General features: G+C 40.7%; 1 protein-coding gene across 5 annotated transcripts in view; it reads left to right on the top strand.

Annotated features, from left to right (window-relative positions):
* Positions 1-13,701, top strand: part of LOC106808300 (striatin-3-like) — a 32,840-nt gene that overhangs the window by 3,238 nt on the left and 15,901 nt on the right. For all 5 annotated transcript variants that reach the window (XR_001393764.1, XM_014810958.1, XM_014810970.1 and 2 more), the window contains exons 2-5: positions 6,680-6,783; positions 10,549-10,616; positions 11,318-11,393; positions 12,604-12,777. Coding sequence is in view for 4 of the 5 variants with exons in the window: in XM_014810958.1 (XP_014666444.1) it covers positions 6,680-6,783; positions 10,549-10,616; positions 11,318-11,393; positions 12,604-12,777 (422 nt within the window). In the remaining variant the exon portion in view is untranslated. The remainder of the gene's footprint in view (positions 1-6,679; positions 6,784-10,548; positions 10,617-11,317; positions 11,394-12,603; positions 12,778-13,701) is intronic.

Here is a 13,701-nt window from a genome sequence, read left to right as displayed (position 1 = left end):
CTCGTATAACAAATCGTCTATACCCCACGTATTTGTTACCAGATATACCTAATGTTAATTGTTTATAATTAATTACACATCAACGCTACAAAATTTGAACGGCGCCATGATACCGCGACCGTGCTGCCACCCGAAAAAGTGGCGCATTTGAATTTATTTGCACGTTACAGACCGAGGGCTAAATCACAAAGGTGCAATTATATTTATACCTAAATGCTATTTAACCGAACAATATTCATTTTAGGCAAATTTATCCATATTATAACTGAAACTATATGTCGTTTATAAGATAAATTACAATCCTTTTGCTTTTAAATGAAAATAAAATAACGAAACACCCCTTGTCTGTAGCCCTTGGCTGAAAAGTGGTTTTGCGCAACTTATCAGATCGTGCGCTTTGAGTGGCCGAACCGTCGTTGTAATCAACTGTAGTCGTTCGTTTTAAAACATTTTTTAATAATATTTTCAATGGTAATTGTAACCATGTGAAACTTTTTATGTAGCGTATTTTAACATAAATTTACTGAAAATAACCCTAGAACCTAGAGTAAACAATCCTTCAACAAAGCACCTTCGCCCTGCGGAATTTTCGGGATTTTCGGGGTTTTTACAGGTTTTTCGGATTTAGCGGGGGATTTTCGGGTTTTTACAACGTATTCACTTTTTGATTTACCACATTTCCTTTGCAGGAAAGCTAACCAAACTGACACATTTACTCTGCATAGTGTTATCTCACCCTTACACGTTCAATAGTAAGGAAATCGTTACCCCGTCATAATAATATATTGATATGAAAACACGCGAAAAAACTGACATTTTCGTGGCATTTTCGTCTCAAATGCCACGACACCGTTGCATTTTCGAAAGTTTGTTTTATGATATCATTCAACGTATACTTATTTTTTCCGGTAAGGCCAAAACAAAAATATAGGTGTGGTTACCCTTCATGCCGAATAAAAATAGGTAGTAGGTAGCGAAAACATTGTTATTTTAGATTGAACATCGTTCTTTGACGAACCATGTCCGAAGGATGTGCGTTGTGGGCCTTTTGAAGGCAGGAACTGTCCAATTCATTTTTTTTTAATATTTTTTTTATCTTTTTTTTTTCACTTTAAAGCAAATTGACAATAAAATGTTTAGGGTCGCTGGGAAAAATAGGGGTCGGTCGGAAAACGGTAACCACACCTATATTTTGTTTTGGCCTAGAAAGATGTGTTTGACAATAGCGATTTACCAGGGAACGTGTGTGGTACGAGGTGTGTGCTATGGAGACGCTCCTATTTGTATTTCTTGTTCGGTTCGCCGGAGTTCCGATGCTTGTATGTTGGGGTAGTGGGTGCTCGTTCGTTGGTTCGCGCTTGATGGATAACTTTCCTTTCCGGTTTTATGTCATATTCGAAAATGCATTGAAGACGGTGTCTTAGGTTAGTACTAGCGACTAGTGACTGTCTGTGTTTATACTAAGTACAGTTGTATGCAGTAAAATCCTAGAGGCTACTTTCTCTTTAACACCGGCAGCGTTGAACGTGTTAATAACACTTAACAACAATTGATTGACTAAATTGCTTGGTCAGATTATACTGGCAGAACTAACATTGAACTTAACAAAAGCAATATATTATTCATGGTTAATATGGAACACATATATTGCAAAACACTTCACCTTTATTATTAGTTATGGAAATGCTATTTAATTAAAAACAGTCTGACACATAGATTTTGAGGAAGTGTATGATGTAATTTATAGTACAGATGTGATATACAGTGATCTCAGAATAGTGGTAGAATATTTTTTTCACATCCCATTTTTTAAATTTATGTTAAATACTAATTAATTGCGTGCTACAGTTGGTGCCTCTGTAGGTCTCACGTCACAACACGGTGCACAGGCGTGGGACTCATGCTGCCAGTTGAGTGTTTGATTGGCTGATTTGTTAATGTTGACACCTTGAGCTTAAACTAGCACATGGAACTGATTGTTTTAAAGTTATAGTTTGCATTGGTACAAGACTTTTAAAGGAATAGACAGTATAGTTTTATCAATGGGGGATGACTGTGATCAGGCATATATACAGATTTCTGTCTGAAAACATAAAAGTTTGGTTGTTCTAATCTCGACATTGCCCAAATTGGTTGTGTACTAGATGTCTCCTACAGTGATTACATTTGTTGCATTATTGATGTTTATTTTAGTATAATACACATGGGGCATTAATAATTTTCAATCTTTTGAATGAGTAACTTTAGGTGACAATATTTCAGCATTCATTATTAGTTGCAGTTAAATTATTCATTATCTATAATATACTATATACAGGTCTGCTGTAGCAGTAGTTGTCATCCATAACAAGGGTAAATAATTTCAATGAGAGGTTTTTTATTATATTTACCCCTTTATTACCTTGTTTTTCGAATTTTTCACCTGATTTTCTAACCTCATTAGCTTTATATTTTACCCTTCCATTAGCAGTAACCTTCATCCATGACATGAGCTAGTGAATTTTAAAATCAGCTTGGTGAACTGCTGTCTCGCAGATATCGAACAGTAAACCTGTGTGCATTTCATTACTAAACCCCAATTCAATTATTAAATTTATGATAAGTGCTAGAGTCATATAATTTAAAAGCAAGAAATATCATCTCTCTGGTATCCGGATTTTTATTCAGGCAATAAATTGTTTGAGTTAATTTTCTCTCTCTCCCTCCAGACATCAACATGTTCAATAAAATGGCACTTCAGATTCGCACAGTTATCAAAATCGTAAGCTTTTAAGCGCATTGACATTCTCTGACAGGTTAGCTACGGAGTGCAGTGAATGTGTGCGTGCGTGCATGTGTATAATACTTAATAGATACTCCTGCACTCACGGGCGTACAGTGCGCATCAATGTGGTTAATACAGGTAGAGCAGTCAAACACACGAGGGCATATGTATGTAGATAGTTGCGAATGTTGACGTTCTGTTATAACCACTCGTGAACTCAGTACAGGTTTCTATAAATTTAACTTAACGAATTCATGACCAGGACAATTTTTCTACAATTTAGGGTTTAATTCCTACAGCGTCGTAAACAGCTGAGTGATGTTACCTTTTTCGTTACAGCATTTATTGTTTGATGGGACTTCGTTTTCATACATTTGCTGATATAGCTTACTCTTAATTTATGCTCATGTTTATTTTACACCACTCATTGAATTCCCTACCTATTTTTTGGCATCCAGACTTTGGTTCTGGGTTTAGATTCATGGAATAAAACGTGCGTGTGATTGTGGTTTTTACTAATTGAAAGTCAATATGTTTTTAACCTAGAGTAAATTTCCCACAGCAAGCTTCAATGGGCACTGTTGAATTAGCATGCGTAATTCTCAGGGGCTGTGCGCAGCCTGGTCTTCACATACCGGTCATCACATTAACTAATCACTAATGCTGAAATTTACATTTTTTAATGAATGAAATGAAATTTGTAAAGATGAATCGTGAATACAGTAAAAACACGCGTATAAGAACCTAGTGATTTTAAAGAACCTGTTAGGCTAAGATTTTCCATTTGAACCCCCTTGACACAACAACTCGTTTTAGCCTAAAATTTGAAACAGGTTCTTATTTGATAAAATTTTACAGTTAACACGTAAAAATTCATAAATCAACTAATACAAGCTAAAAACAATCTAGTTTTATTTTGTTGATGTTTATTGGGCATAAAAAGAAATAACATAACCTAGAATAGGGTTTGTATTTGTCTAGACTGCAGTCATTTAGACATAATTATATGGGCAATTCCACGGTTAGTAACGTTACACTTTAAAGGTTATTATAGATATTTCTGGCCTGTAAAATGAAAATGTATGTGTGTTGAACTGTGTTCAATCTCAGTAATAATACCAACAATACTTCTAGTCTAGACCTTCTACATATATGTGAAATAAAAAACATTTAGGCTTTCCTTTGAGTTGTGATGGGAACTTTAATTCCGGTTAGTAACGTTACAGAAAATGGACATGGAAAAAAATGGCTCACCTTTGATTGAGCAGTATTTCTCCTGTCATTTCTTGCTTGCTGACTTGTGTTTTAGCATAGAACATTTAATGAGTAGTCTATATATTTTTAAGCAACACAACAAAAACATAGTTAGTACCGTTATGGTTAGTAACGTTACAGTTTGTTCGTCATAGGTATGAATGATAACGTGTAGTATTTTACACATGTATATATATATACTCTTCAGGGAAATATCAGTATAATTACTGTGCTGCATGATATAATCAGGAGTGAATAATAATAGATTAATAATCTATAATATGCATATTTTATATAAGCAATGGACAGCACCAATATTCTACCAGCAACAAGCACTTTTTTTTCTTAAGAAAATAAGGACCTATTTAAAAACCTAAATAGCCTAATTTCTCAGTAAACACCAATTATAATTTATATAAGAACCTTTTTAGGCTAACTTAGAAAAATGCAGGGTCTTATACGCAGGTTGTTACTGTATGTCATCAGATAAGTTTGTGAATAAACCATAGAGCGGTTCTGTGAATACGATACTGTATTTAATCTGAGAGTTACGAGTAAGATGCCAACCAGGTGTTAATGATGCCCTTCCATGGTAAAATAATTAATAATATAGCAACTTTGTTATTTACGTGTCTATGATTCAGTAAATATCCATGTTTATACAGTCCAAAGTTGCCTCTCGACATTATACATACATGTGCTGCACAGTGCAGACTCTTCTCAAAAATGAAGTCAGTCACTTTGGTTCAGCCAGTATAAGTCATCTAATTCTACTGCAAAGTGGTCCACTGTCCTTAGAGGAGAATGTCCTTGGCTGAATCTAGTGTTGATTTGTATTCATACACAAGAACGGGAAATTTAGTATCCTGTGGCCGATTTTTAATCAGAGGCAGTAAAAATCCAATAAGAGCTAAGGTTTTGTAAGAACCCATGTCAGTTGCTGTGGCAACTGAGCAAACTCGATTGCTGCTAGTAAATCCTAAGCTGTGAATGGTGCTTAGCTGGATGTAGAGGGTGTTGTAGATCCAGCATGTACATCCTAGCAAATGGTCTAGCTGGCACATCATAAATACATGCCCATGATGGATGTATGAATCAATAAGCTGTCTCCGGCTCACCAGCTGCTTCTAAACCGCAACATATGGCGAGGTGCCGAGAAACGTGGTCCGAGGCCGTGCATTGTCTAATTAATTGGTGACCTAGCGTTTTCCTGTCTGTAAATACTGCCTTGACCACGTAACCCTAACTCTCCTTTACCCCCCTCCCTCCAAATCTGCAAGAACTCATACCCATATCTAAGTAAAATGGATATGGATAGATACATTCATTCACTCAAAGTAATCCCTAATAGCAGTAATCACTCCTTAATAGTATGATTCAGTCGATTCTGCGAAACTGGTCTATGAGTAGAGGATAATCAGTCTCACTTTAGAGTGATTGGCAGTGGTGGAGATGCTTAAATTCATGGGAGAGGTATTCTTGATATGATTTGATCATTCTCTCCTTGGGGGCGGAGGTGACAGTTTAGGGGAGATAATGAGCAGTTCATCTTTAGAGAGGTGATGTTCTATGGTAGAAAGTAATCCTACCGGGAGGGGGGAGGTTGGCAGTCTAGGATACATAATTATTGATCAGTGTATCCCTCGGGAGAAGGTGCTAGTTCAAATTAAGGATTACCAACAATTTTCACGATGCTTCTCATATTTTCCATACCACTGTGATACTTGGTATTGCTTGCACAAGAGCACACGTGTCTACAGTAGGGGATAACACACCTTAGACCTCTCGTATATCGATCGTTACTTTGACCGAAATATGCAGCGATTGCAATTTCTTTGTTGATTTCTTGTTGTAGGTTACAGCTTGCTGATGTAACTTGTTTCCCATGAGGCCCTGTCTCTATATTTCGTTATTAATGGGCATTTGCAGAAAGTAATGCGGTACAGGTCTGAAACCACTTACGTTACAGAATCGGATGCAATTCTGTCAGAATTAAATGCACTTGTGCATGTGGCATCATTTGAAAAGTAATTCTTGCAATATTTAAGACTGCGCATGTACATGTGTTATTATTATGCTACTTCATATATTATAAAACCACGAATCATTGGCGATTTTGAATAACTAGCATAACTTCTAGTAATTGAAAATAAATTTTACTTCCTATTTTTATTTGTGGATGTATTTGAGATATATATATGCATCGGTCTACCAGTCCTGGTAGACTGATGCATACACATACTCCTGAGCAGCTGGTGACAGTTTAATGAAGATAATTATCAGTTCTATCCTTGGGGAAGAGGTGATGGTTTAAGGAGACAGTGGACAGTATATCCATTGGAGGAGGTGAGGGTTAAAGAGAGACAGCGATTAGTATACTGGGGGGAGAAGGTGATGATTTAAGGGAGACCATGACTAGTATATCCCTGGAAGGAGTTTGTGGTTTAAAGGAGACCATGGTCATTATACCAGGGTGAGGAGGTGATGCTTTAAAAGATATAATGATCAATCTATGCACGAAGGGAGGTGAGGGTTCTTGGAAGAGAACAAACATACACTAAGTGAATCTGATGCGGATACTGATGATGATGTTGCAACTAAGGGACGTGGTCAGTGATGGGAAAGGGCTACCGTACTTATTGGTCTTGTTTGCTCTTGCAGGCGAGGATCGCATTCCTGCAGGGAGAGCGACAGGGCCAGGAGAACCTGAAGAGGGATCTTGTGCGCCGCATCAAGATGCTTGAGTATGCCTTGAAGCAGGAGAGGTGAGTCCGTGTAGTATATATAAAAAAGCAAAAGGGGTTGGTCCATATAATACATGGGGTGACTATTGGGGCAAAGTCAGTGTGATACATTGTGAAGCAGTAGACAAGTCCGTGTGATACATTGTGAAGCAGTAGACGTAAGTCAGTGTGATACATTGTGAAGCAGTAGACGTAAGTCAGTGTGATACATTGTGAAGCAGTAGACGTAAGTCAGTGTGATACATTGTGAAGCAGTAGACGTAAGTCAGTGTGATACATTGTGAAGCAGTAGACAAGGCCGTGTGATATATTGTGAGACAGGAGATGTAAGTCAGTGTAGTACATAGTGAATCAGGTATGGTGAATACGACATGATATTGCAGCAGTAAAATAGTGTATTAGTATGTTTTTTGTTGATTTCTTTTTTTGTCTGAGGTGGGAGGAGAAGTGTATCTTAGCTGCAGCTGTGAAGATGGCAGCCTCTCTGTTGTTGCATATGTTTGTATTGAAAGCATTTGTGCTTTGTAAAAATTATTTTAAATAGTTTTACCAATCCAGAGAAATGTTCATTTTATTGCAAAGTAACATCCGTGTTTAGTATCAAATAATAGTATTTAAGGGGTATTTTGAAAAATATTGCTTTTAAGAATAAACATGCCTCTAACGAGCTAAACTAGAATATTAGCGGATTTTAATTGTGTCAAGACTTCACGACATTCTAGTTATTCGTGCGCTTGCACGTTAAGGGCCGGACACACTAGGCGATTTTAATGCGATCTAATCGGGTGACTTTATCGCCCGATAATATCGCCCGATTCTATCGCGCGAGTCGAGAGGACACATCACACGATTTAGTCGCGCGACTGAAATAATCGCCCGATAATATCAAAACGTTTTGATCGATGCGATTGAATCGGGCGACTAAATCGTGCGACTAAATCGGCGGCGACTGACTGGATACATCAGGCGATTTTCACCGGCGATTGAGTCGCTCGACTGAGTCACCCGATAAAATTGCCTAGTGTGTCCCGGCCCTTTATTATCCCTGCAATCTCTAACAGGATTTGAAGTTGGCGTTTGTGACTGCTCACATATTTAGATTTGATGAATCATGATAGGACTATCATTAATGCGGTGGGAATGATACATGGAAAGCGGCGGCTTTCTATCATCGCGTATAATGTAAGTTATATACGTGCATGAGCCGGGTGGCTGTACCCAGTCATTAGATGGGATTGGGTACACCGACTTTGGCACCTGACAACCGATTTTGTAATGAAAAGACTGAGAAGCATCTGCGCTTTTGCTTCCCCATCACTGTCCTTTCTTCCGACCATTAATTGTATCGCGGCCCCCCATGTGCGTGTAGCGGCTGCAGGAAGAGCTTTTCACGCTGGCAGCGTTCTCTCGGTACAGCCGTGCTAGTTCAGCGACGATCGACGGCGTAACGTGACCGAATAGCACGCAATGAAATAAAGCAGTTTTCTGTCTGCTTGCACGTCTGCTCTTAGTGTGTGTACGTGCGATTGCGATTTTACGTAGAGCCGGATATCGCGTATGCGTAGGTTGTTCAGGTGGAACGGGATCGGGCAGGGTTAACAAGCTTATCATGGCTAAATCTGGTTAATCGGTCAACTATTTGTAAAGTAGATTCTATTTGTAAAGTCTGAGCGTCCCAGCGCAACTAAAAGGCTGTTGAGGAGCAGTGCACTCGGGCAGTGGGAGTTGAACTTCCACAGTGGGAGAACACCTTCAGCTCATTGTGTCCCTGGTTATTAGCCGTGACTTGCATTACATAATTCATTGTTCAGCAATCAGCACCTTCACCACGTGTGCATAATGATGAACGACCTGGGAGCTTTGGGGTTGCAAAAAATTTGGGTTCATGAATATAGAACCAATGTTTTATATAGCCTGTTGGTTTTCTTCAACCTCCTTCTCAGCTACTGTTGTTGGATCCCCAGTAGTGTGCCCCTGGATCCGGGACCCAAAAAACAGCCGAAACCAGCTGAGGCCACTTGTTAATGTCCATGCAGATGTTTTTCTGTGACTGAAAACACGTGTAAGATGAAAGTCTAGATAGAATGTTTTTCCTAGTCCATTCTGCATCATTCCCCTAGGCATACTAGCAAGATGCTAGTACTACTTCATTCTCCAGATTACCCACGAGCCAGTCAGCCACCCGCTGGACGTTCCAATTATTGTAACTGTAACATCCGAGTAAAAGCGAAGCAGTCAATTCGCACGACCACCTGAGGAGTCCTAGAATTACTTGCAATCACGGTTGGATGTACATGATTGGTACCTGGGAAATCCATTTCTAGATTTTGCTGTGATTGGCCTATTGCCGAGGACTTTTTCTAGTAGCAGGTGACCGTCGCATGTCCCCAACCTAGCCCAACCATCTATTATGTTGGTGTTTTCAATATTGAATCAACGAGGCATAAATGCCTTAATTAACGTACCGAAATGAGCAAGCACAGAATTTCTCGCCGTTCTTTGAGGTTTTAGCTTTTACGGTGAGGCGGTGTGAATGAACCGTGACATACAGAATGATTTGTAACAAGGAAGTAACTGCGAACGGCTAGACTGCACTGTTAGAGTAGCTAACTGTAGGCTGTAATAGGATCCTTAGGGCATGTGCATCGGCATAGTGCACCTAAACAGGCCACCTGGACCAGGTAGAGTAAATTGAGTTTTTCGACTATGTATGCCACGGGTAGTAAATGCTAATAGCTTGCCATCTGATGAAAGGTCGCTAGCATATAACAGCTTGTGTGGCCTACAGCCAAGTTGTCTGACTGCAGACATTTGTTGACACATCTCTGCAGACATTTGGTGACATTTCGTGTCATTTTTACGCAGTCATTTGGTGATATTTTTGCACCCACATTTGGTGACATTCCCGTGTAGGTATTTTGTCACGTTTTCCTTAAGACATATATTGACATTATGTCGACATTTGATGACATTCTCGTGTAAAAATTTGGTGTTATTCTCTTGCAGACAATTGGTGACATTGTCACGCAGACATTTGGTGACATTATCCTGCAAATAGTTGGTGACATTTGCATGTGCATATTTCGTGATGTTCTTGGGCAGACATTTGGTGATATTCTCCTATAGACATTTGGTGACATTCTCGTGTGCATATTTCGTGACATTCTCAGGCAGACATTTGTCGAAATTCTTGAGCAGACATTTTGTGACGTTCCCAGGCAGACGCTTGGTGACATTATGTAGACCTTTAGTCGCACGCTCGTGCAGATCTCGTAAATATGGGGCATTGCAAACTAATAGGATTCTGTGATTTGCCGAGCTGCAATCATAGGTTTTAAGTATAGCTTGGATGCGTAAATGGTGCAAGTTGCAACATATATAATCCTATTATCCAAGATAGGAAACCATCAATTAGTAGCTATTTGACTTGGAGCGTAATCATGGCAGGTGCCTAATCAAGACTGAATAGGTGTCAAATAGGCAGCAGTAGGTACTTACTCATAAATCCCTAGGACATGGATAATGATTTTTCGGTATCATGCTTTCTATATGTCACAGTAGGTTTAGCAGAATGTATATATATATGAAATGCATCTATAACATGTTGATTTCTAGTATGGCATCACGTGATATTCGTGATGCAGCTGCCAGGCTTAGTGCAACGATGCCGCATGCCTTGAGCCAGCTTGGGCTTCTTCCCACCACATGATCTATAATCGAAACGGGGCTTCAGTTGGGTCCAAAATTTGCAGTGTACTACATCCGTGGCATGTTTTTTGCTTTCAGGGCCAGGTTCCACAAGTTGAAGTATGGTGCAGACATGCTGCCAGACAATAAAGAGTTGGAGGAAGCAGGTTAGCAGCAGCATCCTAGTTTTCTTTGCACGGCAGAAAAATGATAATCGATCGCGTATAATTATAGCCGCGTTCACACGTAGCAAGAAATCTGGTATTTAGCGTTCACACGTGGCAAAAAGCGCAGTCCAAAAAATACGGTATCTAAACAGATCTGGTATTTGATGTAAATACGCGGCTTCCCAGACCCCGAATAATTTGCCGTGCTTGAGAAATACCGGATCTCTTGGACCGCGCATTTCTCGTGTGAACGCTAAATACCGGATTTCTGAAGCCGCGTATTTTATAGACTGGTCCACGCTCGACAGTTCCAGTGTAACGCGAGTGGAACTGTCGAGCGCTGACCCGTCTACGTATTTTATCGGCAGTTGGTGCGCATTGCATTGTTTATTTCACATTGTTCGCTTGATTGTTTAAAGCAGCTCGCAGCTCGCAAATACCGTATTTCTGGAGCCGCGAATCACCGTGTGAACGCTCGGCCGCGTATTTGTCTCAGATTCGGTATTTCGCAAATACCGTATTTCATAAATACGAGGTCTCGTGTGAACGAGGTTCGTATTTCATAAATACGAGGTCTCGTGTGGACGAGGCTTATATCTTTGGGTAATTTCGTGTGGCGGTGGGATGTTTCACGTATGTGTAAACAGTTGACATTGAACAGATGTTGTCCGCCTGTGTGCAGCGCTCTCTCATTCTTTCAGAGGACCTCAACGGAGATAACTATCTGACAGGTGTTGAGAATCATTCGTGGAAGCAGGGCAGACAACTACTGAGACAGTAAGTACTGTTCGTAAATAACTCGAGCAAAAAACGTTGAAGCGGCCAGTGCAAGCAGAGTTGTGCACACAATGAGTTTGTTGAAGCCAGATTTTGCCTCGGGGGGAGGGGGGGCTTTTTACAAGTAATGTCTGCTTTTCTGTTAGCCTTCTTTAAGTTGAATACTGTTTAAGAGCTAAAGTGTAATGTTCAGGTTTATTTGAGTCTTCTTGAGATCAATAATATTATATTACAGTGAAATCAGTGGGATATGATATCACCATTATCAGCAGCTAATGGAATTTCTCTACTCTGCTTTAATTAAGCTGTGAACTAATACTGTGATCAATGGAGAACCAGATATATGCTAGCTCTTAAAACTCTCAAAGTTGAACTAAAATGTAATTTACTAGTTGCTCACTCACCCAAGTGTTAATTTGCAGTGCATATGACGCACAAACACTAATTCATAAAATTAAATTCCCTACATTGTTTGTCATAAAAAATGAAACCCTTTCGTCAGGGGCGTAAATCCGTACCAAGGAGTGGGGGGATGATCGGCGATAGCTGGGGGCGAAATGAACATTGCTGCAGGCAGGCCCGCATGCCGTAGGCATGCCAGTGCTAGGGGGGTGTGGGGGCATGCCCCCACAGAAAATTTTGAAATATTTAAGCCATTTTCCTGCAATCTGAGGCATACTGTGGGCCATATTCTTATGTCTGATGACACTATCTCAACCCTAGACTCAACCCTACAAGTTAGGATTCAAAACACTTTTCATGACTTATCAAAGAGCGTACACAGTTAGGTTACTATAGTACATGTATTAAAACACAGGTAAGAATTGCAATTTCTCACAATTTCACGTGTTTTTGGCTTTTTGGCTATTCTTTTTTTTTCTTTTTTTTTTTAATTTCAAGGGTGATATTTGTAGATATTTGATCCTTCAAGAGCGGGGGGGGATGCATCCCCCATCCCCCCAGGATTTACGCCCCTGCCTTTCGTGGTTTCCCCTTCGTTTTATCACATAATAATAGCTGTGATAATTGTCGCAAATAAGATTCAGAAACGGGAAGTCGCAGAAAGGATGGAATTTTTACGTGTAGTGTGTCCATCTAGTACTATATGAGTAGGATGCAGTACGAGTACAAATGAAGCGTTTGCTTGCGTGCTGACGTGAGAGAACCTAAAGCAGGCCAGTCAGCTTGTTGCTGCTGTGTGTGACCGCAGGTACCTGCAGGAGATCGGTTACACGGACACCATCATCGATGTCAGGTCAGCGCGGGTCAGGCAGCTGCTGGGCCTGTCTCCCAACAACAATGACCTTGGCAAGGAGCTCGCCACTCTGCCTGCCGTCAACGGAGACCAGACGACAAAGAGGGTCAGCGATGGCCAGGGCAGAAGGTAGGCCTTAATTCGGTAATGCTGTGAGCGATCGGCGGACGGTGGTGCGTTGCTGCGATGCTGTCTGTTCCTGTGAATTGCACGGCGGCGTCGGGGCTGTCGCACGTGCGCACGTGGCTGCGTACCCACCCGAGCTGCACAAACGCATCGCGGACTAGAGGGAAGTGCCGACACGAGTAGGAGGGAGACGTGCCTGACTGCCAGTGTCTCGTTCTTCTTTTAGTGTCTATGCAATCGCGTGCTTTTCAATTCATGCACGAATTTGTCGTCGCATTGTGCTCACCTCCCACGCCTGCTCGGTATTATTAGTTTTAATCTGCGCTAAAAGCGGGGATTGACTTGATGTGCGCAGGGGAGAATTCCGTGAAATTCGGACGTGTAGAAAAATCAATTTTAACCTCTCGTTTCGTTCGGGTAAACGAGCACGGACTGATTGGGAATGTAACCGTGAGGAATAATCGAGCCAATCGAGATTTCAACGTCGACAAACTGTAGAACCACTCGCCACAATCGTGCTAGCACGTATACCTGTTATCGACCTGGTATCATACAACAGATCACGCTAAAATCAAAACCGCATGTCTGTTAATTGCTGATCCCACTCATGATCGCGTGGCATGCCGGCATTCAGAAGAGGCGAGTGGTTAGTATGATTGTTACTACCATCATCCTGCTGTGTCTATTGATTGCACCATTACTCTGGTCTTTGTTTCTATTATGATATTATCTGTTCACCGATTATTTTGGGATGACAGTGCTTCATGATCAGTATTCACCATTGTTTTTAGCTCATCTGACGAAGTCAGATGCAGCTTGTAGAATCGCATGATCGTCCGTGCGTGCGTCCGTGAACAGTTGGGCACAAATCTAAACGGCTCGACGTACGGATTCGAAAGTTGGGACGTGGGGGGTCAATCCGAAACC

Source organism: Priapulus caudatus, unplaced genomic scaffold, assembly GCF_000485595.1.
Source record: "Priapulus caudatus unplaced genomic scaffold, Priapulus_caudatus-5.0.1 Scaffold13, whole genome shotgun sequence".
In the NCBI taxonomy this organism is placed as follows: Eukaryota; Metazoa; Priapulida; class Priapulimorpha; order Priapulimorphida; family Priapulidae; genus Priapulus; species Priapulus caudatus.
Note: the sequence above shows the minus strand (reverse complement) of the source record. Positions and strands in the feature narration are given on the sequence as shown.